The 25,558-nt window shown below is 38.2% G+C and overlaps 1 protein-coding gene across 13 annotated transcripts in view; it reads left to right on the top strand.

The window, feature by feature from the left end:
• mark2b (MAP/microtubule affinity-regulating kinase 2b) overlaps positions 1–25,558 on the top strand; it is a 53,648-nt gene that overhangs the window by 20,477 nt on the left and 7,613 nt on the right. For 3 of the 13 annotated variants that reach the window (XM_079811087.1, XM_079811081.1, XM_079811085.1), the window contains exons 2-17: positions 432–602; positions 1,578–1,631; positions 2,793–2,841; positions 5,489–5,554; positions 5,779–5,849; positions 6,815–6,871; positions 9,191–9,427; positions 9,532–9,651; positions 10,978–11,080; positions 11,441–11,553; positions 11,661–11,799; positions 11,879–12,015; positions 15,126–15,214; positions 18,695–18,841; positions 22,807–23,070; positions 25,465–25,491. In XM_079811087.1, the coding sequence (XP_079667213.1) occupies positions 432–602; positions 1,578–1,631; positions 2,793–2,841; positions 5,489–5,554; positions 5,779–5,849; positions 6,815–6,871; positions 9,191–9,427; positions 9,532–9,651; positions 10,978–11,080; positions 11,441–11,553; positions 11,661–11,799; positions 11,879–12,015; positions 15,126–15,214; positions 18,695–18,841; positions 22,807–23,070; positions 25,465–25,491 (1,844 nt within the window). The remainder of the gene's footprint in view (positions 1–431; positions 603–1,577; positions 1,632–2,792; positions 2,842–5,488; positions 5,555–5,778; positions 5,850–6,814; positions 6,872–9,190; positions 9,428–9,531; positions 9,652–10,977; positions 11,081–11,440; positions 11,554–11,660; positions 11,800–11,878; positions 12,016–15,125; positions 15,215–18,694; positions 18,842–22,806; positions 23,071–25,464; positions 25,492–25,558) is intronic. The other 10 variants (XM_079811088.1, XM_079811086.1, XM_079811082.1 and 7 more) reach the window with 7 other exon arrangements.

Below are 25,558 nucleotides of genomic sequence, written 5' to 3'. Positions count from 1 at the left end.
TGTAACATTATAATTCTTTACTGTCACTTTTTAATGAGTTTAATGCATTCTTGCTGAATTCAACTATTAATTTATTTTCTTTTTTTTCTTTCTTTTTTTTTTATCTTACTGACCCCAAACTTTTGAATGGTGCTGTACATTTTTTTATCCATATCTTCCTTGCAGGAAGCCTTGACAACAGTGAAAACACACACCAACTGCTACTTTAAATGCTTACAGTGGTTCTGTTCATACTTCACATATCACTCAAACTTACTGATCTGGTTCTGACCCCTTAATTGTCAGGTATTCACTTCGGTTAGAGGATGTGATTAACACTGTGTATTTAGCTCTCTAAAAAGTGCGGAGGAGAATGTAGTAGAATTTGAGTGTCATCCAAATGTGACCATCTGAAAAAAATTTCTGATCCCTATATCCCATCTTTCTGTCAGACCCACTCTGATGCCAAAGGAGGAGGGCGTCCCAGTGTTCCGCGTTGTCGGAATGTGGTGCCAGCGGCGGATGAAAACCCCCACATAGGAAATTACAGACTGCTGAAGACCATCGGCAAGGGCAACTTTGCCAAGGTTAAACTGGCCCGACATGTCCTCACTTCTAAAGAGGTAACTAGGTCTCCTGTGGATAGTGGATCTAGTTAGACAAGTCCATGCTATGACCCTGTAACAAAGGTGCTCATATTGCAGACATTCTGATTTGTTCTAGATAATGCATAGTTAAAAACTAATTATTAGTTAGTCTTATAGTGGATACTTGTAGTACACTTAAATGGTTTGACCGTTTCGAGATTTGAACTTACAACTATGCCTTATTCATGTTGTGTCCAGGGGGTGGTTGCATAAACTGATTAGACTAGTATTAGTCTAGAGTAAGTTAGTCATCTAAGATTGGTCATAACTGTTTTAAATCAGTTGCTGAAACTTAGATTGGTCTAATTTTGAGATTGAAAGCCATCCTAGGTGTATATGACATTCTTACGAATACAATCAGTTATATTATATATATACTTTTTCGTAAGTTGAATACAGAATGCAATTTTTTTAAAATATGGATTTTTTTTCTTACACAAACCCATCGATTCCCTTCAGAAGGCCTTTATTAAACCCCCAGAGCTGGATTGCTGGATTTCTTTTTTAATGGATGGATGCACTTTTTTGGTCTTCAAATTTTGGGCTGCCATTTACTGCCATTATAAAGCTTGGAAGAGCCAGGACATTTTTTAATATAACTCTGATTGTATTCGTCTGAAAGAAGAATGTAATCTACACTTAGGAGGGCTTGAGGGCTAGTAAATTATGGTTTGGATTGGATGAGAAAATCAGATTGAATGTGCTTTTTGCTCATATTTGGACTATGATCTTTGTATAACAAAAAAATAATGAAAAGTTTAAATCTGATAGTTTTATTAAAAATCAACCCTGGGACACACTTCTAGTGCTCAAAGTTGGAGAAACGTTCAAATATGGCGCAAGCACTGTTAGCTTCCATTAGTTAGTAAGTCATCTTTCTAGTGTAACTGTTTTTTTTGTGTGTGTGTTTGAGAGATGTTTAAATATGTGCTTGTGTTTCTTTTGTCACAGGTAGCAGTGAAAATCATAGACAAGACCCAGCTCAACTCTTCTAGTCTTCAAAAAGTGAGTCTGCAGATCTCCTCTCTTTATCTGTATATCTGTCTGGAGAGAGGGCATAGAGGGGGTAATTACAGGAAGAGATGCTGAAGGATTTCCTCTGACGTGGGAATGATCGGGTTCTGCTTTATCCCCATACACACACACACCTACACTGGTCATGTATCATTAACGTTTTGCTGTTACTACTGCAGAATCCTGGAGGACATTGAAAAAATAGTTTCTTGCATTGTTCCTCCAGCTAGTGAAATGTTAACAATGTATGTGATGCAAAATTATTAATACTTTATTAATACTATTATTAATACACTGTTGTTCAAAAGTTAGGGGTCAGTTAGATTTGTTTTTGGAAGAAATGAATGCCTTTATTTAGCAAGGATGCATTAAATTGGTCAAAAAAGACAGACAAAAGACATACACAAAAGATTTCTATTTCAAATGAATGCTGTTCTTCCAACTTTGTCAAAGAATCCTGAAAAGCACACTTTCCACACTTTATAAAGCAGGACAGCCATTTTCAACTTCTGATAAATACCAAGATGTCTTAAGTGCTAAAGATTTAAATACAAAACAGTTATTTTAAATTGTAACAATATCTCACAATATTACTTTTATATTGTTTATATTGTATTGACCTTTTAAATGGCAGTGTATGTAATCCGAGATTGTCACAGTACATCTGTGTTTGTACAAAAATAGAACATATTTACATCTATTATTTAAACAGTCAATAGCAAATGTTCAGACTTTTTATTGTTTATTACATAATTTATTCATAAACTCTGCTTTAACACCCTAAAAGGTTTTGTTTAGTTGGTCTGCTAGCTTGGCCAAGCTGGTGTTCAGCCACGTTGTCCTAGTTTCCAAAACGCCTATAAAGCCTGACCAGACTGAAAGGCCACCTAAGACCAGCAAACCAGTTTGAAACAACTTGAAATGGGATTAACATGGGCTGCGCTTCTCAAAAGCATCGTAAGCCTAAGTAGATCATAGAACCATGGGCACTAATGGTCTCTACGATCAATTTAGCTCACAATCCTTTTGAGAAACGCAGCCCTGAACCCTTCATTTCATGTATCTGATATTATCACAATATATCAGGTTAAAAGTCCCTGGTCAAGGCTTATGATCTTCTCAAATCCTTCTCTCTTTTCTGTGTTTTCTCAGCTCTTCCGAGAAGTGAGAATTATGAAGCTTCTGAATCACCCGAACATCGGTGAGTGATCCAGGAAGAACCTGTCGAACTGGCCACACTACAATTAATAGAATTATTTCAGTATTTAAATTCAGCATCTGACATGAATCAACTGTATTGTCCGATCCGAGATAAGAGCAGTTTGGCGAAAATTGTTGATATCAGCATTCCTGAGGCTTTGATTTCATAGATGCTGAAAAAATGGACTGTTTGATGTGTGCTGATGTGCACTCGCTCAAAGTCAGATACTGATATATTGAACAGTGTGTGTAATGTGTATATATATATGTGTGTGTGTGTGTGTGTGTGTGTGTTTGCCTGTGCTGTGTCGGTGGTCCTGACAGAAGCGCTAGCTCATTAGTGCGCAGCTTGTGCTCATAAATATCAAAGCGCAGAGCTGAAATATGAAAGGAAAGACCTGCCCCCTTTGAGGATGCAGCACTGAGGATTCAGTCCTGATTCAGAGAGCCTTTGCTCTCTCTGTTCAATGGCCGAGTGCGGCTGTGCTGGTATCACATCACAAAATCACAGCTGATTGATCTGAAACGCTCCTTGATCTTTCCATGGCGACACACACAAAGTAGGGATTATGTATTTTATTCATTGCATTAATGTCAAACAGTAGTGGCCTGTTTTCGTTGAATAGACTGATGAATGGAATAGCTCTGAGCTTTAAAACGTAACTCCTAACGCCTGTTCGTTTTTCTAATTCTATTTTATGAATGCATCTCACTTTATTAGATGCTGTTTGTTTGGATTTGGAACGTTTCAATATTTTACTTTAGGATTTTGTTCTTACTGCGTTTGTGGGTTTTATGGTTGCTTGTGAGACTTTTTTTATGAGAAAAAATTCTTGTCACTGCTACTAGCTCAGGAAACTCAATTCTAATGCAGTTTGTAAATGTAATCTTTACCATATCAAGACAGATATGGTGGGTTTTGTAGCATTCATTGCAAAGCCTGAAGCGCTTCATATGGAAAGAGATGCGTTTATCACCACTGCTTTCCTTCATAGCTCATTCTCTGTTATCCCATGAAGTAATAATGCTGTGCTTTAGAGGTGTAGATGTGCTACATCAAGTTATAGGATTTTTCCCCCCTCAACACCAGTTGTAGGCATTCTTAACCCCAATAGAATAGAATAATTTTTCTGTAAAGCCTGTTCACACCAAGTCTTATGCAAGTAATTTTTGCTCTTTAAATAGTCATATAGCAAATTTTTGTCATTCTCTGAAAAGATGCGAGAATGAATTGTTCAGAATACAAACTGTAAATCTGTACTCTTAATTGACGGTCTTGGTTTTAACTGTGACAGTTAAACTAGATGTGACGGGTCATTTTTTTCTATACCTCAAAAGCGAAAATGTTGCACAACACAGTCACAGCTAGCTATTGCTAATAGAGTGTTGCAGTGTTGATGTGTTTTTGTAGGCCAGGCTGGTTTCCCAAAAATAATTTCTTTTGGAATGTTGCTGAAAATAATCTCTGTGACTAACAAAGATTTATGATTCATAAACGTTTTGTTGGTCATGATAATCTCCTCAAATCAACATTTTATGAATTTTGAATCTTAAATATGATCTGCAGAAGTAAATGCTAAATGTAGGCTATAAAACGAACTACATCACAGTCACATGTCTTCAACGTCACCACCATTAAGCCCAAAAACACCAATAGGTGTGTTCGACATCTGCTGGGGCTAACCGATTGACAAGTGTTGCCTCGTGCAGGCGGGGAGGAGCTGCCAAACGGAGACTTGAAGTTGGACACTTTCTGCTTCCCGTAGTGACGCTTGCGCTATGTTTGCATACTTTATCACAGCTGTGAAATAAATGCAATATTTGTCAAATACACAGATGTTTCATTCAATACTTTATGTAGGCTTAATACAGTGTGTTTGTACACGAATAAAGTTCAACATAAGCCTACACTATCAATGAAGTGGGGTCTACGTTTTTTTTATCAGTCTTATTTTGACAAATATGATGCAATATAACATCACAACTACATGAAAAGAGGTTTTACTGTTATAAAGAACAGATTTGTGAGCATTAGTGGAACTGAAGGTGTCAGACCAATCGTGAAACAGCTGTGTCGTCATGCAGCCGCTCTGTGCAGAATGAACCAGCCGGCTGCTCTGAAATAGCTCTCTTGGTACTTTGATGGCATACGTCACAGTCAGGTGTTGTCGGTGCTGTCTCAAGTCGGACAGAATTTCGAACCGGCATGCACTGCTTCAAGTCAACCGCCGATCGGTCTGCACATCGCTGTAAGAAGTCGAACAAGCCTATTGTCTTCAGGACGATTTAACCGGAAATGCTAAAATGCCAATGTTTTCAGGTTTTGGCTTACACAAAATATTTCATCCCTGCAGAATTCTATCGATGCAAGATTTTGGACCAATAAGATTTCATGCTGGGCTATCCACCAAGACACAACAGAAAAAAAAGATCAACCAACAAAAACAAAAAAAAGTGCTTAACATTATCGCTTGTTGCTTTACCATGTCATGCTTGTATAGGACACAGTGTCAGTGTGAATGATTTCATAGAGATGTGTTCTTTCATTTGAAAGTATTTTTGGGGATGCGCCTAAAAGTCCAATTTGGTGTAAATAGTCTCTTACATGTTTTGATTTGTGATCATCTCTCTCTCTCTCTTCCCACCAGTAAAGTTATTTGAGGTGATCGAGACAGACAAGACGCTGTATTTAGTCATGGAATATGCCAGTGGAGGTGAGTAGGCTGAAACACTAGAACTGCCAGCTGTCAATCATGTCAGGAACTAAAAATCAAGACACTGCATTTTATAATGTTATTTTTATGTTATTAATCTGTTATTTTCACATCTTCCTTTCTCCTTTGTCTGATCTTTCTGTTCTCCTCCATTCCTTCTTTACCTTTTGCCTCCCTCTGTCATTTTCGACTCTATTGCAATGTTCCCCTCTTCCATTTCCAAGGTGAGGTTTTTGATTACCTTGTTGCTCACGGGAGGATGAAAGAAAAGGAAGCTCGTGCCAAATTTAGACAGGTCAGTGTGAGTGAGTCATACTTCGGTGTCAAAGCTCACATGTATGTACAATAAGGTCCAAGTCTGAGCCCACTAGTAAAAATGTTGTATTCTTTAGAGCATTTTGTAATATATAATTTGCAGATTGTATCATCGGGGTGACATTTGAGTGCTAAAGTTTAATTGAAAAAAATAACATGAGTTAACATAAAACCTGATGATTATGTTCTCCAGCATGCTTTTGAGAATGATCCCAACTGCATAGTGTGATTCAGTGGAAGAACATTTGACATCTGTACAAATGAGTCCTGATAGTTAGTGGCATATATTTGCTTATTTAATTAGTGACCTAGAAATCAAATTCTGAATTCTATTTAATTTAGATTTTTATTATGGTCTTAGACTTTTGAACCCCATTTATTTTTGTTTATTTTAAACCATTCAAAAGTTAAGTACAATGTTTATTTATTTTTTTATTCATCAAAGATAAGTTACAGTCAAAAAAAAAAGATTTTTTTTTTTCCTTGAGCAGCAAATCTGCATATTAGAATGATTTCTGAAGGATCGTGTGACACTAAAGAGTAATGGCTGCTAAAATAAGCCAGAAATCACATTTTAAAATATATTGAATAGAAAGGTTTTTTCACATAATATTTCACAATACACCTTAGGCCTTAAATGTAGATGAAGTGCAGTTTTTACTGTATTTTTTTATAAAATAAATGCAGCTTTGGTGAGCATATACCATTTTAAACAGTAGTGTGTGTGGCAGGTGGTGCTAAGTGGGCCTTTTCTAGTAGGAGTGTGTGTGTGTGTGTGTGTGTGTGTGTGTGTGCTCATTAACATAGCTGCGTGCATGTGTGTGTATGATTGCTTAATTACTGATAGAACAGCTCAATTAAAGAACGACAACTCCCATGAGCAGCCAAAATGACTTCACCTACTCTGCTGATTAGTCACCACACCTTCTCTCTTTATCTCTCTAGATTGTCTCAGCTGTGCAGTATTGCCATCAGAAGTGTATTGTACACCGAGATCTCAAGGTGAGAATGTCTGTGTGTGAGGGCCCTTAGGGCCTTTTATATATGAACATGCCCTGAGCAGGATGATCTCCATTCAGCTGTACCTTCATCTTTCAGATTTTCTTTAGTAGTTCTTCTGTGTCTGTCATCATAGTCCATTACAGTCCAAGTCCAGGTGAAGGAATGAGTCCTCTGTTCAAACGGACACACACACACACACACATCTGCACGCTATCATGAGTGTACTCTGAACTCTGGAGCTGCTGACCTCAGATATTTTCTTTGTTAAGATGAAAGGAAGTGTCTCTCTGGATAAAGTGTTCCCATGATGATACTCTGCCCACATTCTGAAGTTGCTTATTGGTCTAAACCATCATCCTAGTGACCCTTGTGTCTTGGAGTTAGTAACTGTCTCCATGCCTAACTTCATGTAATTCTCTTCTGCCCCACTCAGGACCCCCAGAAATCCTGCTTAGTGTCTGATCCACTTCCTTTCTCTTTCAGTCTCTTTTTCACACAAACACACACACACGTTTGTTTTTGTGAAATGTGAGGACATTCCATAGACGTAATGGTTTTTATACCGTACAAACCGTATTTTCTATCCCCTTGCACTGCCCCTGCCCCTAAACCTAGCCCTCACAGGAGACTGTGCAGTTCACTTTCTGTGAAAATTAACTTGTTCTGTGTGATTTATAAGCATTTTGAAAAGTGAGAACATGGGGAACGTCCTCATATTTCACCCTCTTTTTGTAATACCTATGGCATACCCATGTCATTATACACATTTGTGTCCTGATATTTCACAAAAACATGCCCACACACGCATACTGGTTTCCATGTTTTATACAGACTTCACATAGACGTAATGATTTTTATACTTTATAAACCGTATATTCTACCCCCCTGCTCTAACCTTGCCATTTTTACATTTTCAAAGCACTTAATTTAGTATGATATATAAGCTGTTTTGCTCATGGGGACCAAAAAAAATATCCCCATAAAGTCAAAATTTACTGGCATTACTATCCTTGATGGGGACATTTGGTCCCCATAACATAAGGAATACCCATAAGGTACACACACACAAAATTATGACACCACAATGCTGGAGTTCTATTGATTACAATAGAAAAGGGCAATGTTTGACATGTTGATTTAATATGAGCACTATAAATAATAGAGCACTTACCAAAGATTTGCAAATGTAATAGGTGCTGCATCTGTGTGTTTGTGTGTGTAAAGCATTAAGACACACCTCTATTGTGGCTACAGAGGTTTCTGGCTATTCAGGTTGGATTGCAGGATCCATATCGTGTTTCTCTTTCAAGTTACAGGCGTGTTGTTTTGGTGTGTTGTATTCAGTGCCAGTTGCCCCAGAAAAGTAACATTCAAATAATTGGAATTGTTTTGAACAGTGGAATCATTTTTCACAATATTACTGTTTTAATAAAATTATCAAATAAAAGCCTTGGTGAACATAAGAGACTTTCAAAAACATAAAAAAATCTTACTGACCCTAAACTTTTGAAGAGTGTATACAGTGTAACCAGTGTAGTCCGATTCGTGAACAAATGAGTCTTATGAGTCAGATTTTTTTTATTGAATTGATCTAAAAGTCTCAAATCAGTCTAATGTTTTTACTTTTACTCTACTTTGTCTATGTGACTGTGTTATTAAACACATTGGGCCCCCGATGCAAAAACAAAATCTTTTGGAAAAACGTGTTCACTTTCATGAGTTTAGTGAAATTTGTTTGGTTAAAAGCTATGACATGACGTTTCAAGCAGCCAATCAACATGCAGATTTAGATATATTAAATACAGCAGAGCTACATTCAATCAGTTTTTTAAGTGACAGTATAATAGCACCTTTTTTAGGCGTTCATGCTGCCCATGCCTCATCCATTTCTTTGTTGCGGTGTGTTTGCATGTTGTAAAAGTTTGGCTCTGTTGGCAGAGTAATATTTAACTCTGCAAACCGAGCACAGTTAGCACCCCGCATCTGTTGCTAGGCAACACGGCTTCCCTGCGCGGCTAAAGTTGGTGTGTAGATGTTTAGTGGCAGCACAGAAGGCAAGTCTCAACACTCTCTCAAACACACACATATATTGTGAGAGAATGAGAGAACTCATTAGGAAAAGCTGGGCAAACACTCTGAAACAAGAGAAACAGGAATTTCTGAAAGATAGTCTCAATGTTGAAATAAAAAAGGGAGATGTGTGTGTTGCTGATTGTGTGAACGATGGACCGTACGCTTCTTGTTCTCCGTATCAAGTGCCAGCTTTTCTCTTTTAAAGCCTTCTACTTACCAGCATTTTGTCCTTCTTTTCTCCCTAAGGCTGAGAATCTTTTACTGGATGCTGACATGAACATAAAGATCGCTGACTTTGGCTTCAGTAATGAGTTTACGGTTGGCAATAAACTGGACACATTTTGCGGGAGCCCGCCGTATGCCGCTCCTGAACTCTTCCAGGGCAAAAAGTACGACGGGCCGGAGGTGGATGTGTGGAGTCTTGGGGTCATTCTCTACACGCTGGTCAGTGGCTCACTGCCTTTTGATGGACAGAACCTGAAGGTGAGGGACAATGAAGATCTGTGTTAATGTTCCTGTTTGTCTCTGTCTTTTTTTTGTCTTCCTCCTTTCTAATATATCATTCTCTTTGTGTTTCTCTTACGCAGGAGTTGCGAGAGCGTGTGTTGAGAGGGAAGTATAGGATTCCTTTCTACATGTCCACAGACTGTGAGAACTTGCTGAAGAAGTTTCTCATCCTCAATCCTACCAAGAGGGGAAGTTTGGAGGTGCGTAGACATATTTAGACCTATATATCTGATATCTTACTGTGGGTTAGAATACAGACAATAAAGTTCGGTTATGTACGTTTATGTTCACAGTTTAGACTCACAACCGCATTCTCTGAAAAACCTTGGATTGGATAATTAGTCACGTCATACAGTGTGAGAGAGTCGCTCTGCGCTGCACAAACGCGTGTCTACCGTGTGTTGCGGGTTGTCGTGTGTGGTTTCGGTTTCTCTAACTTACAGCGATGGGAATATGAGCTGTCTGTCATCTGAAGATTTTAGATCCGGTCACTGTTCTCCACAGGAGCGGCTCAGTTTTGTGCTCTCCACCCAGATATAAAAGCTGCTGTCGGTTAATGAAGATTTGACGGATGAACTAATGGCTCAATTGGACTCTCATATCAAAATTGATAAGACTTTTCAGTGCTATGGACATCAAAATCCTCTATATCACTTTGGTCACTGTCGCTATGGATACTGGTGAGAGAATATGGGCTTGAATTCCATTACACATTCATATAGGCAGTATTCAAGATGCTACTGTAAGTTAGTTTTTAAACGGGTCATTTCGAGACTCACAGCTGTATGAAAATGCGGTCGTCAATCCCAAAAATTGACAGTGTGATCGTAGCCATGGACTCTTTTTTGCTGAGCTTGAAAATTCTCCAAAAGACCTTTGTTGAAAAGTTGTTTTTTTTTTGAAAAATCCTGTCAAAATGTGAATGATCTAGTGCAAATATACTACATCTATTTAAAACAGTAGTTCACAACCTTTTTGACTCCAAGGCCCTCCATTGTCCACAACAGTATTCAGAGGGCCTATGGCGATTGAGATTTTATTAAAAATTGAAATGACTTTTCCAGGTCTTAAAATCTCATATATCTGTTTTCTGAGATCGTAGGAATTTTGGTTCTTCAAAGAAAAGAAAAGAAGATGAAATAAAAATATGATAATTTATATTGTTTTATCTTATTTTAATGCGTGTTTTGTCTTAAATCATTTTAAATCAAGTTTTTTGAGGGTCCTTTGTGGGCACCAGCCTCCTGGATGAGAGCCACATTTATTACAATGAATTACATTTCTATATTTTTTCCCTTTTGATTCATACTAGGAAAGTCATGACATCTGTTACATTTACATAATGCTGTATATTTTGCATTAAAGCATGTAAATGACAGGTATATGCTCTACCTTCATTCAAATAAGCAAATATTTGGCAAAAATCTGCACTTGAATCTGTAGTCATGTTGCGTAAAAAAATATCTGGTTATGTGATCCCTCACCATCTCTCTCATTCTCTTTCTGTGTGTGTGCCATTGGCTCAGCAGCAGGTCATGAAGGATCGCTGGATGAATGTAGGTCATGAAGACGAAGAGTTGAAGCCCTACATTGAGCCTCAGCCTGACTACAAAGACCCCAGAAGAACAGGTGTGTGTGTGTGTGTGTGTGTGTGTGTGTGTGTGTGTGTGTGTGTGTGTGTGTGTGTGTGTGTGTGTGTGTGTGTGTGTGTGTGTGTGTGTGTGTGTGTGTGTGTGTGTGTGTGTGTGTGTGTGTGTGTGTGTGTGTGTGTGTGTGTGTGTGTGTGTGTGTGTGTGTGTGTGTGTGTGTGTGTGTGTGTGTGTGTGTGTGTGTGTGTGTGTGTGTGTGTGTGTGTGTGACTCGCATCCATTTGAAATAGTTAGATTTTAGAATACATCTAAAAATAATAATAATACAGAAAGAAATGGCATTGAAATGACATTGCGTTAAATGTATTAAAATGGCATTGTGTGCATGTTGCCCACTCAGACATAATGCTTCAGATGGGTTTCCCTCAAGAGGATATAGAGGACTCTCTCGTCAAACAAAAATACAATGAAGTCATGGCAACCTATCTGCTGCTTGACTATAGGAATTCAGAGGTACCCACATACATAAACACATTAGTACTTTAGTACCCACAGAGGCATCAAAATATGATGATATAACGGCTTTGCTCTCATGTATCTTTGAAAATTCTTTCTTGCAGCTTGACGAGGGTATCAACTTGTCATTAAAACCACGCCCAGGAAGTGACCTCACTAACAGCAACGCCCCTTCTCCACCTCATAAGGTACAGCGCAGCGTGTCATCCACTCAGAAACCCGTCAGAAAAACGACAGATCAGGGTGAGTTGATTGGGAAGTTTTGTAAATTAAAGCCCCTCGTCAACGCACGTCTTTACAGTCTTTCCCCTTCATCCCTCAGGTTCATACTCCAAAAGGCCTCAGGGAGAAAACAAGCATGGAGTGGAGGATTCTGTTAGGAAAGGTTCAAGTAGCTCCACCAAAGTTCCCAGTCCAGTGATCTCCAGTGAACGCAAAAAGAGTTCTACACCCTCTACTGTAAGTATGGATGAATAAAAAAAAAATCTAAATAAATTGCTAAAACTAATCATCTAGTCATCTTATGCTAAGTGAATTTAAGCATCACATTTTTATGAACAGTTATTCATTTTAAAGGGATAGTTCACCCAAAAATGAAAATTAGCCCATAATTTACTCACCCTCAAGTCATCCTAGGTGTAAATGACATTCTTCTTTCAGACTAATAAAATTGGAGTTATATTACAAAAGTCCAGGCTAATCCAAGCATTAGAATTTGATTCATAGTTGCTCTGTTTTTGAAGTCCATAAAAAGTGCATCTGTCCGTCAAATAACGTGCTCCACGCGGCTCTGGGATGTTAATAAAGGCCTTCTGAAGCGAATTGATGCGTTTGTGTAAGAAAAATATCCATATTTAAAACTTTATCAAGTAAAATTTCGACCGACCGCCTTCCATGGAAAAGTGTTGAATGTTGAAAGTGAAACTCAAGATGCGTACGTGACGTCATGACGAGCAGACCTGGTCGCGTTAGTCTTTCGATCGGCAGGGGAACTTTCAACACTTTTTCCATAAATTGAACTTTACTTGATAAAGTTTTAAATATGGATATTTTTCCTACATAAACGCATCGATTCGCTTCAGAAGGCCTTTATTAACACCCCGGAGCTGCGTGGAGCAGTTATTTAATGAGCAGATGCACTTTTTATGGACTTCAGAAACAGAGCAACTATAAATCAAATTCTAATGCTTGGATTAGCCTGGACTTTTGTAATATAACTCAGATTTTATTTGCCTGAAAGAAGAATGTCATATACACCTAGGATGACTTGAGGGTGAGTAAATTATGGGCTAATTTTCATTTTTGGGTGAACTATCCCTTTAATATCGGTTTAAAGATAACATTTAACAGTAGGCAGGTTTCCATTACACTTTTGCGTCGTTTTCATTAACCAATGTTATGCAACCAAAACCTACGTTTTTCCTCTCGCGATAAGTAATTCCAGAAATCATGGCGACAGATGTTGGTAGGTTTGCGTATATCGCAGCCACTGCACTAGCCATAATATTTTAATCGTAGGATACGTAGGAATGTTATCCAAGCATTAATGGCGAGGAAAGGCCCTTATACTTGGGAGCGGCCATGTATGAGGTGTTTCTGGGAGGTTATCATATGCAATTTTATAGAGGAACTGTGGATTCTGAATTGATCAGGATTAAAAATGGAACAGATCAACCTTTTTTGAGTTGTGCAATGCAATAGGGCAATAAATAAAGAATTAAGAACTCGTCTTCTGTCCAAATATAACGCACCATCTTTAAAGAGCGGTCAGGTGACCTGTTTCCATTGCAGTTTTGTGAAATATTCCTTCTTCAAATTGCCTGAAAACCACCTCATGCAAGCATACATTTCTTTTTGCGATGTATGGGAGTTTCCATTGGGTGTATTTGCATTTTCAATTTGCGCAATTTGAAGGATAATGGAAATGCAGCTAGTGTTATTTGTTTTTAAAATGTAACTTTAAGTGAATGTGCGATGATGGCGAAGCTAAACTGCATGTGAAAATAGAATGAGCATGCACAATTATACATCCTACAAAAGGTACGCAGATTGCCATTAGTTCAGAAGCGAATACTTACTTAGCAAGATTTTGAGCTGTGGCGTTGATGTGAGCAACAAGCTTGTGTCCTTTCCCATTCCTGTGCCTCCCTCTAGTCCTGTCATTTCCCTTCTCAGCTGCCAAAAAAAAAAAGTAGTCAAAACTTTTTCAACCTATGAAACATAATGCAAAAAAGGGGAGATGTAGCAATTAGAAAGGTGATATAGACACAGTGCTGTTGATCTTTTACAAGCTAAAATTAAACTATATACAAAAAAGCCCCGTAGGGCACTCAACCTTATCAACAGGACTAATATAGTGCCAAAGTCACGTCATGTTCCTTAGTTCAGTTTCCATGTACTTGAACATGCAATTACATTTTGGATTGAGGAAGCTTTTGACATAATAGCGGGGTAATTTTTAAACATCTTAACTACTGCTTCTGTTCTCAGTTACACGGGGGTGCTCTGGAAAGCTTGTTGCTTTCCACACTGATATTTTTCAGGCAGCAGATGGCTGGAAGGGCTTGCCCGGGGTTGAAGTACACTCTCTGACCGAGAGATGTTTGGCAAGGCCAGTGCTCATGGCTTCTGCTCTCTAGTTATTTTTGTGAAAATGCTACAGAGGATACTATTTTGAACTTTCACACACCACATCATACTCAGAGTTTCTGGGTTTGCACAACTTTAGATAGTGTGCTTTTTTCTTTTTTCCCTTAATAGAAAGTGCAAATACTATTTTATGAAATAGGCCCTCTATGAGTACCAACCAAATAGTAGTTGTACTACAGGTTGAATGAGAGAGCAAACATTTTCACACCTCGAGTAATAGAAAGAAATGTTTTAGTATCTAGTTTGTCATTAAACATTCACTCAGTGTTCATAGCAGGGCTGTCCTTTGCTTGGTTCATAGCATGGTTCCTTTAATCGCTCCACACCCATACTTGGATTACGGTTGCAGTTCCAGAGCTAATAAATGCAAACGTGCATTTATCAGAATAGTCTAGTAAAAAGATGGCATTTATAGAAATATTATTTAACAATAAATAAAATAATCATTTTTAAACTTTAAATGACTGTGTTCCCTTTTATGTTGTACTACATTATTATAATCGGATCTAAGTCGATTCAATGTAAATATATTTATGATTGCAAGCTTCATTTTTATGTATACAATTAATATTGATTAAAAATGACAGTGATTAATCAATTTACAGCCCTACTTGAACCATATTTTCTTGGTATAATTTGATATTGTGATACTTTTTCTTTTAATTGTTACATAACTTTTGGCAGTTTTAGTGCTTTATTTTATATTTCTATTTAGCTTTCATTTATTTTTATTTCAGTTTAGTTTTAGTCGTTTTAGTACTTATTTTATTTTAGTTAGTTGCCTTAAAAATGTCTGGAAGTTAAACTATTTCATCTAACATTTATATTTTATTTCAGCCTTATTTTATTCAACAAAAACACATTTTATTAAATGAATCATATTAACCCTGGTTTGCACCTGTATGTGTTTGTGATTTCAGAATAGTGTCCTGTCCACGGGCACAAGCCGCAGCAGAAACTCCCCCATTTCTGACAGAGCCACTCTGGGAGTGCAAAACGGCAAGGACAGGTACACCCAAAGACACACCACATTTGTTGAAAGATTGTAAATCTCAAAGGCAAAGTACAAAAAAACACCTACCTTTCTCCTATGTCTCACACACCCGCATACGGGCACAGTTCATCCCTCTAGATAAGATCATTAACAAAACCAGTCACCGTTTTTCTCTCATTTACACTGCACACACAGTCTACTTCTATCTCCTGTCTCTGTGCTGTTGGCCGTTACCTGCCATGGAGCCCAGTCTGGCATGCTTTTGATCCTCAGAAAGGCCGAGTTGTGCCAGATTGGCAAAGGTCACCCTGGATTTCAGCTGGATTAGTGACTCCTGGAGTACCATCTCATTCAAACCCACACACTAATTAAAACAGAAAATGTCCATAACTAGAGTTTGTATTCTTTTGAAAACCTATTAGTTGCACGTCGTACAGTGCAAACCTAACCGCATGTATTAGAGCAGGGATGGGCAACATCGCTCCTTGGAGGGCTGCTGTCCTGCAGAGTTTAGCTCCAGCCCTAATAAAAACTCACCTGCCTGTAGCCGTCCTGAAGACATTGATTAGCTTGTTAGGGTGTGTTTGATTAGTGTTGGAGCTAAACTTTGCAGGACAGCGGCACTCCAGGACCAACGTTGCCCTTCCTTGCATTAGAGCATCATCTAATCCCCATATAAACCTCCCACAGTCATCGCCACAAACGCTAAGAAGTCAGTCATCCTTCACTTCCTGCGCACCACTAACCATTCATCCATCATAACTCCTTCCTCTCCAGCATTCATATTGCTGCCTATGCTCACATTCCACACACTCCAGTGTACTGTGTCTTCACTGTATTAATTATACATAAGCATATGCATGAGATGTATTTTTATAAACGGAGATAGAGCTTTCTGCCTACTGGAGTCGTGTTGCACAAAGATGATGTCTTCTGGTCTACCCAAGTGTAGAATGGTGACCATCAGCACACAAACTATGCAAATGAGTTAAGTCAATTTGCATGTACCTTGTGGTTTGAATACTGTTAATTGTTTCTTAAACTGCGACAACACACATCTGTGCTCTGTCAACAAGTGCCGATTCCAGTGCAGAAAGTGCTATGCCGTTAGTTATAATGAAGGCCTGTTCAGACCAAGTCTCAATAATAAAACGAAACCATGCATCTCCATATATACTCCTTTGTACCAAGCCCTGAAAAACATACCAGTGATTTTTTTCATTATTATTTGTAGTATTTGCATTATTTTTTATAATGAGTATTAGATATTAAAATAAAATATAAGCTTGTAGGTCATGTGTATGTACGGCCAAGTAGAATTTGACTTTGTTAACAGAAGCTTGCCGTATTTGCAGAGCTGCATAAAAGTTAAACACAGAATAGCAAAAATGACGTACAGAATAACATACGCTACCATTCAAATGTTTGGGTGACAGTAAACACATAATATAATGTCAGAGTAAAAACAATGTCACAAAAGATTTCCATTTAAAATAAATGCTGTTCTTTTGTATTTTCAATTCATTAAAAGAATCCTTAAAAAAAAGAAATGTATCAGTTTTATCCAAAATATTAAGCAGCACAACTTGTCAACAGTTTTAGACATTTGCTGCATTGATAATATGAAATGTTTCTCGAGCGCATATTGGAATATTCATCAGATGAGCACAAACTAAGATTTTTAGAATCCATCTCTGTCAGTCCATAAATTGACTCTTCAAAAACCATGCAAAATGAACATGACTATAATCCATATGACGGCAGTTGATGAATCAGAATCTAGAAAAATACACAAAGATTTATGTTTTGGCTTCTGGGAAATTGTCATACACTGGTTCATGAGACGCTATGTCAGCACATTTAGAAGCATAAGCTCGTTCTTGTCATGCGAGTTTCATAACATGCTGACGTTTTTTTGTCAAAGCATGAACTCACGAAACTGCGTATGACCGTTTATATACAAAAGTCTTATATTTATCGAAAACATTGATTCATCAATTCATTGATTACTGTCGTGTTCAATTTGTTTGGTTTTTGAATCATCAGTTTGAGGGTCTCGTACGCTTGCAATATATGGACTCGCAGAGATAGAGTGTTTTACTAAAAATCTCTGTTCATCTGAAGAAAGCAAGTCATATACATTTGGGATGGCACGAGTGTGAGTAAATGATTTTTCATTTCCCTTCGTATCCCTTGAACTTGGTGTGAACAAGCCTTCAACTGTTGCTGTTAAAGCCGTGTTGTTCTGCTTTAATTCTCTATGGGTGTGTATGTATAACTATGTTAGTGACACTGTGTTAAAAACCCCATGAACTCAAGTTATGCTTTCTAGAGCAAGAGCATCACATGTTCCTAATATCAACTTCTGACTGGCAATAGCAAGTAGAAAATCATGTGATGTAATCTAAAGGCTATTTTAAAACTATGTCCCACCCCAACGTTTTGTTAAAGTAGCGAATATTTCAACATTGGAAAGAAAACTGCTTTTATTGAATGATTTCATGGGGTCTTTAAGTGTTATAACCTATTGTCCTTTAAATGCTCCGGCAGGACTTGTTGATTTGCCTCTGTGTTTTCTCATGAGCTTTTCTGAAGGCATTCAGCCAGTGTGTCGGGTTAAATATTCCCGACACATCCCTCTGCTTTTCCATTTCTTACTCTCTCTTCTTTTTCCTTTGTCTTTGAACTCTCATTTTGTTTTTCTTCCGTCTGTGCTGTGTGAGCGTGTGCAACTTTGTGTCTTTGTGAGCGTATGTATAGCTTTAAATGGATTAGGGTGGCTTGTGATGGAAAAAAGCACCATTAACTCTGTTGTAAGGTTGCTGTAGTCGTCTGTAATAGGCTTAGCTTCTCTCTGCCACATAGCAAGGTGATAGCATGTTATTTCTCCACCACAAGCTCAACTAATCCCTGCATAGTGGTGTGTGGGTGTGTGTGTGTTTCTTTTGTGCTTTTCTGTGAAATCAGCACTCTGTTTGACCTCTCTCTCTCTCACTCACTCCCTCTCCCCCTCTCTCTCTTGTACCATTCACCACTGTCTCTCACTTTAGATGCCCAGATGCATGCATCTATCTATCTATCTATCTATCTATCTATCTATCTATCTATCTATCTATCTATCTATCTATCTATCTATCTATCTATCTATCTATCTATCTATCTATCTATCTATCTATCTATCTATCTATCTATCTATCTATCTATCTATCTATCTATCTATCTATCTATTTATCTTTCACTCAGGCCATCTTTCTATCTATTGCTCTATCGTTCATCTGTCTGTTTATCTATTGCTCTATGCACTGTCTATTTATCTTTCTATCTCTGTCGCACTGCCTATCTGTCTATCACTCTATCTAATGTGTGCAAAGTGTTGTTTCTAATGGAATGCTTCTCCCTCCCTGCCTCCCTCCACACATACACACACACTTGTGTTTATGTGTGTGTCGATTTGTGTGTGTGTGTACGGAGGGGCCGCTGTCTCTCTCCCCTCAGCCTGAGCACCCCCGGGTCTCGCGCCTCCACGGCCTCGGCCGGCCCCGTGCTCTCCTCATCAGTCTCTTCCTCACGCATCCGCCATCACAAGTCACTCTCCACCTCTGCCCATCCCTGTCCCGCAGACCTGCACTCACACCGGCCCAGGCAAGTCCCCACGCCACCAAAGAGAGAACCCAAATCTGGGAACTGTAGCATGTCTCAGGGGGTTTATGCATTCTTAGAAATCGTTTTTCTCAGCGAGGAAAAATCTTGAGGGAAGACAGGGAGTGACAAGAGTCTACATGATAATATTCATATTCCTAGCATTCCCAGCACAGCTGATCACCAACATATGTGTTCTGGCTGGTGGTCCACAGTATGCAATACTGTTGTCCTGGTGTCCCCTCTTGACTAGAAGGGAAAGGGATAGTTAATCGAAAAGTGAATTGTCAACAGTCATTTTGGACCCCACTTCATACAGGTTTGGAACAGCATGAAGCTCATCCAGAAAATGTCATCAGAATTGTTATTTTTGAGTGAATTGACACTTTTTTGAGTGAAAGACACTTTTTTTCAGCAGAAATTTCAGGAGTAAATAAATAATAATATTTGTTATTACAGCTTTCATGAAGTCTTGAGTGACTCTTAAGATGGAATGTGAACGGTGATGCCTGGCCCTTGAGAATGGGAACTTGTTTTCTTCACCATGTGAATGTGCAGCGTGGATACACTGTAATAATGCAACACAGATCTCACTTCACTTTACAGCCAAATGATTTCTCAATCATGTTCCCACCTTTTAACCATTGTTTCCTGTGCTCGCCGGACTATCACTGATAAAAGTTGCAAAGGGCCACGAATGAAACCGCATATTCACACTAAACACTGACCACGTCAGAAACACACCATCAATTGTAGCGCTGCAGCTAGGGCAGCATGGAGTGTGAATGGTTCGTGTTAGCCTGTTAGTGCTGCTGTAAGTGAATGGTTGGTCTGTTGCATGCAGTGAGCTGAGCCTCTTCCGAGCGTGGTTGGGGACCATTGAGAGAAGGTACCGCTGCTCTGTTACATCGTCTCTCTCACTCCTCTGTGCTCCTCCGCCCCCTGTGCACTGTCTCCCCTCTGGAGTGAAGCGTACCTCAGTGCAAGGGCCATATATTCAGATCTGTGCACTGTATATATGAGTGAGTGAGTGAGTGAGTGAGTGAAGGACCATGTACAGTGCATAGTGTGGCTCATTCTGTCTCTTTTAAGGTTCTTTCATGTGACTCACATCAGTACACAAGCATTGACCTCCACGGATGATACAAATAGCTTACAGGAAGGAAGATTTCTTAAAGTAAACTGAAAATAGTGACAATAAACAGAAGAATTAGAACTGATCAGTAGCATGGTATCATAGCAATGGCAAGGTCATGGGTTTGATTCCCAGTGAATGCATGAACTGATCAAATTTGTATCTTGATTGTCAAATGCATAAACGGTTAGTTAAACTTTACTGTCTCAGAACACTTTTGGTTCCCCTTGGATCAATCCCTCTTACATCTTCTTTTGATTTTTGCACTAAAACTGCCCAAGTAATGATACGTCATGCACATTTTCTAGTAATCATTGGATGTGCTTTGAGAGGTCAGTGGCAAACTACAACAATTTGCATGAGTGTCATTAAATGATAATAATTTGTTACATTTATATAGCACTTTTCTGGGTACTCAAATCACTTTACATATGGAGGGGGAGGGTCTCCTCAACCACCACCACACTGTAGTTTGATGCTTTGCTGCTTAGAGGAACATTTGCGTGAGTCACATGTAAGGACCTTCACTTTGACACCTTGGAACTGTGTGGTACGCCACTGTGAAAATCTCTGCACTAAAGAGAAAAATATATATGAAAATATTCGATGCATGTCTCAACATACGTTTCTTGTGTGTTCTGACATGCATCATAACTGCAGATGTGTTTTTGCAGTGGCATGGGTTTGGTTCTCCTATTTGCTAGAGTGAGTGCTCATATGTTATTTTTTACTTCTAAACATCCACCTGTGTGCCATATCTAACATACTACAGTTGCCATGGGAAAATCTTAGTGTCTTGCTTAGGTGTTGTGTTTGTGTTTATTAGTTTGCACAGTTTGTAGATTAAGTTTTCCCCAAATTTGCCCCTTAGTATTTTGGTATGATGATAGAGTTAGACACTCTCCTAGTAATGTGCACAGTGATCCAGGTTCCCGTTCACTCCATCCTGAAGTGTTAGTGATGACCTTCTGTGAACTTTTGTGTAAAGAGGTGTTTGAGAAAGTCATATTTAGCCATATATTGGGCTATAGTTGGATCTACAGAAAGGTAAGTTATGGTGGATGGCCGTAAGGCTGGGGCCAAAAAAAAAGAAGACAAATGCTTGTTTGAGTCAGCGGCATTGTAAATACTGATCCCCAGTAACCAAAAAGTCAACATGAAATTATGCTTGCGTCGCATTTTACTTCCATAATGTGACACTTCCATGATGAAATTGCAGATCAGGACTTGATTTTAACCAATGAGCAACAGGGGTATTATCGTTAAAAACTAAAATCATTTTTTTTAAAAAAAATGTCATTACTTGAAATAAAATTAATTAAAATAAAAACCGTATCAGCTAATTGCCAATGCAACATTTCAAATTTTAATTTAGTTTAAGTACTAAAGTAACGAAAACTGAATAAACTAAAAATAATAAATAATTATATATAATTATTATAATAAAACTGTATAGACATTAAAAAAGTTAAAATAATAAACAACAAAAATAAAAAGACATTAAAATGAAATGTATTCCAATATAAACAAAACCTATAATTGTAGGCTATATCAATGATACTAAAATAACACTGGTTTGCACTTATGAAGTGTATAGATCCGAAAGATTCTGCCATTTAATTCAATTTTAATCCATGAAGAATTGTGAAATCTTATACACAAATATATTTCTTTGGAGTAACATGCACAATGAATTATGCAAAATAAGACCAGAAATGTGAAAGTTATAATTTCATGTTGACTTCTTAAATTGAAATCTTAAAAAGTTTTTACTTTTTTTGAAGTGGACCAGTGTGTGTGTGTAACCTTGTGAAATCAGGAGCATCAAAAATGTCTGCAAATAATCTGGATGATAATCCGACATCCGTATACAGAGCAGATTGTAGTTCATTATTGCAAACACAGCTATGCTTCTTAGAAGGGTCCAGCACACTTCCTGGCTGAAGTGGATGGACAGTGTTTTGTAATCTACCTTTGGCAGGTTTAGTTACCCAAGAGTCATGTGACCTCTCTCTCTCTGGCTGTGCTTGTGCCAGTTGGCGACTGGTTCTGACTTGGTTCTACTACACTGGTTGGCACTTAAACAGATGTTGGCATGGACCTGACATGGTTTGGTGAGATTTTCACAGAGAGTGTGCAGAAAGGACAGCTATGGGGAATGTGTGCTGTTTTTACTGCACACGCTTGGATGGACACACAGTCTTACTTAAACACTCACACACACAAATTGTAATGAGCAAGTTTCACAATATCCCTGATCTGTGTGTTTCTGTGTTGTGTGTGGGTGTGGGTGTGTGTGTGTGTGTGTGTGTGTGTTAGATTAAGCAGATTAAAGGTCTATGCATTGGGTTAGAGATATGTGTGTGTTCTCTTCTCTGCAGTCGACATATTTAATTATTTTGAGATTACATAATATAAGTTATTATAGCACTGCAAGAGCCAGAACAGAGCTCCTGATACAGAAACCATTGTTCTACCAAAATTCAAATTTGTATTTTTAAAGTTCAACATGATATTATTGAGATTTCATAAATCATGCATGAATCTCCTTTGGATATGTAGGTTTAAAACACCCATTGGCTATTCTTTCTGCAGACATAGTGAAAATCAACCTTCCATTCCCTATTTTATTTTAATATTTTTTTAAAAATCATTATTTTATTTCACTTTTATTTTATTTAACAAAAAAAAACATTTAAAATTAATTTAAATAACTTTAAATTTTAAATACATTTTTTAAATGTTAATTTTTTTTTTAATTTGATACTAATCCTGCTATGTCCTCATCTTTATTTGTTTTCTTTTGTTTGGGGAAAAAAATGCTTTGTCACAGTGATCCCCCACAGAGAGCACCTGGCGCCTCCCCTTCAGCCCACAATATCAGCAGCGCAGCTGGGTCGGACCGTACCAACTTCCCTAGAGGGGTGCCCACCCGCAACACCTTCCACCTCGGCCAGCAGAGGGGCGCACGGGACCAACAGGGTTCTCCATACCACGGAGCCCCCGCTTCCCCTTCCCTCTCGCATGGCAACAGCCAACAACGACGACCCGCGGCTTCCGGCATCTTCAGCAAGTTCACCTCCAAGTTTGTGCGCAGGTGAGACAGACAAAAGAGTGTCAATAAATCAGTAGATTGACATGGATCAGAAGGAACCACAGAGGAAGTCACTGATTTTGGGAAGTGTTAATGGCATGAGAAGGCTGTGCGTGGTGGTGTGAGGATGAGTGTGATGAATGCCGGGTATTTTCGGCAGTTAAAAATGGATTAGGTGGTGATGAAAAAGAACAGAAAGAGACTTGAAGACAAAGTGAAAGACGACCACACTGACACATCAGCACATTCTCACACCTCCTGCTGTCTTTCATTATATTCAGTTAGTATATAGAAATCGGCTGATTGGTTGTGCATCTTTGATCAAACCGCTTTGCACATTGTTCAACAGGGTATTGTCATAATTTCACCCACAAGGTCAGGCCTTCATCAGGCAATCAAGTGCTGTCAATCCCCCTAATCCCAACACGAATCTCAGCTCATTTATACACATGCAGATTTCTCATCAGTTTCATCATCTCGGTCTCCGAGTTCCAGCACACACTCCCAACACATATCTACCTTTTCTGCACCTCCGTGGTGACAGTATCCTTGGTAACAGCTGAGGTATTGCATTCCCCTGCTCTATAAATACTTGTGGAGGGGACACCTTGGCATCCACTCACTAGTGCCGCCATAGCAGTTTACAAAAGAAACTTAAGTCTTACAATATGGGTTACGTTGCTACATTTATTTAACAGCATATCACAGAACCGTTCTGTTGGAACGAAATCGCTGATACACTTTGAAGAACGTAAGAACACCTTCATGGTCAGTAGTCTTTCATTTGTATTCAGTCTCAGATATCAAAAGGGTGAAATGACAGATGACATTTTCCATTTTGTCCATGTGTAAGTGTCTGTTTGTTTTTGTGTCGTTTGGTGTATATATTCAAGCCTGTCTGGGAATGATTCAGCATGAGCACTTTAATAAATTAATGTAAACATCCTTTCTTAAAGGAACACGCCGACTTTTTGGGACTTTAGCTTATTCGCACCCACCGCTAGCCTAGCTTAGCACAAAGACTGGAGGTAAACGGCTCCATCTAGCCTACTGCTTAAGCTTAGTACATGATGTAACTATACACATCACAACATGTAAATAGGAAAATGTTGGCGTTATTTTGTCACTTATTGAGCTGTAGGCTAGATGGAGCCGTTTACCTCCAGTCTTTGTGCTAAGCTAGGCTAGCGGTGTGTGCGTCAGACAGAGTTATGGCACACACGGAGATGAGAATGGTATGGACTTATCTAACTCTGGGGGATACAGTGAATAAGCTAAAGTCCCAAAAAGTTGGTGTGTTCCTTTAAGGTCAACATGAAATGGTATTCACAACCAATTTTACTTATGTAATATAACGTTTTTCTAAATTAAACAGAAAATCAGAATTTGGATTATGAAAAGTGGGCATAAGTGATATAATTGCTGCAACTTTTATTACACTACCGTTCAAAAGTTTGGGCTCATTAAGATTTTTTTATTCTTTTTTTTTTTTTGAAAGAAATTGATACTTTTATTCAATAAAGATTACATTAAATTGATCAAACATAACAAAGACATTTATAATGTTACAAAAGATTTCTATTTCAAATGCTGTTTTTCTAAACGTTCTGTTCATCAAAGTATCCTGAATAACAATAATTTTCTGTAAAAATATTAAGCAGCACAACTGTTTTCAACATTGATAGTAATCATAAGAGCTTCTTGAGTTGATGATTTCTGAAGGATCATGTGACAGAAGACTGGAGCAATGGCTGCGGAAAATTCAGCTTTGCCATCAGGAATAAATTACATTTTAAAATGTATTAAAACAGAAAATGGCTATTTTAAATAATAATAATTTTGCCGACCTCAATCTTTTGAACGGTAGTGTATATAGTAGTATGGCTGAAACAATATCGGTTAAGATTATTTCCACCACCTGAGTGGCCTAGGCGTGACATGAAGGTTAGTCATTTAGAGGCAGAGCTAGCGATGAAAAGCTTTTCCTTTGGAATAATTTGCATTGATTAATTGTGCGTAGTTACTCCATTCCCAGTCTTATTGTGCCACGTATTAAGTAAATTGGGGCAGTTTTTTTTTTTAAATTTCATGTTGGCTTTAACAATACTTTTGGATTAGGCAGTTTAACTCTACTTAGTTTGTGTAAGCATTCCAACCCTTTTATGAGTGTTAATAATTGACTTCATAGTTTAATTGCATGCAGTGACCCAGATTACTAATGTTATTTGCTCATTCTGTACAGTTTAAACATCAAATAACCTCAGACTGATTGTTGCTGTATCCAGAGAAACCCGACCACTTTGACATTTTCATTAGCTTTTTTTGCTCTTCAATTTACATATATACATTTCTTTCCTTTTTTTTTCTTCTTTTTTTTCTTTTACTTTTGTTTTGTAGAAATCTGTCATTCAGATTCCCCAGAAGGTAGGCAACGATGACCCTAACCACCCCCCTCCCCCCTCTTTGTTTAAGGCTTGTTTTGACCTTTTTA

The sequence above is a fragment of the Gobio gobio genome, assembly GCF_949357685.1.
Source record: "Gobio gobio genome assembly, chromosome: 2".
Taxonomy (NCBI): domain Eukaryota; kingdom Metazoa; phylum Chordata; class Actinopteri; order Cypriniformes; family Gobionidae; genus Gobio; species Gobio gobio.
This window is presented reverse-complemented; position numbering and strand designations above follow the sequence as displayed.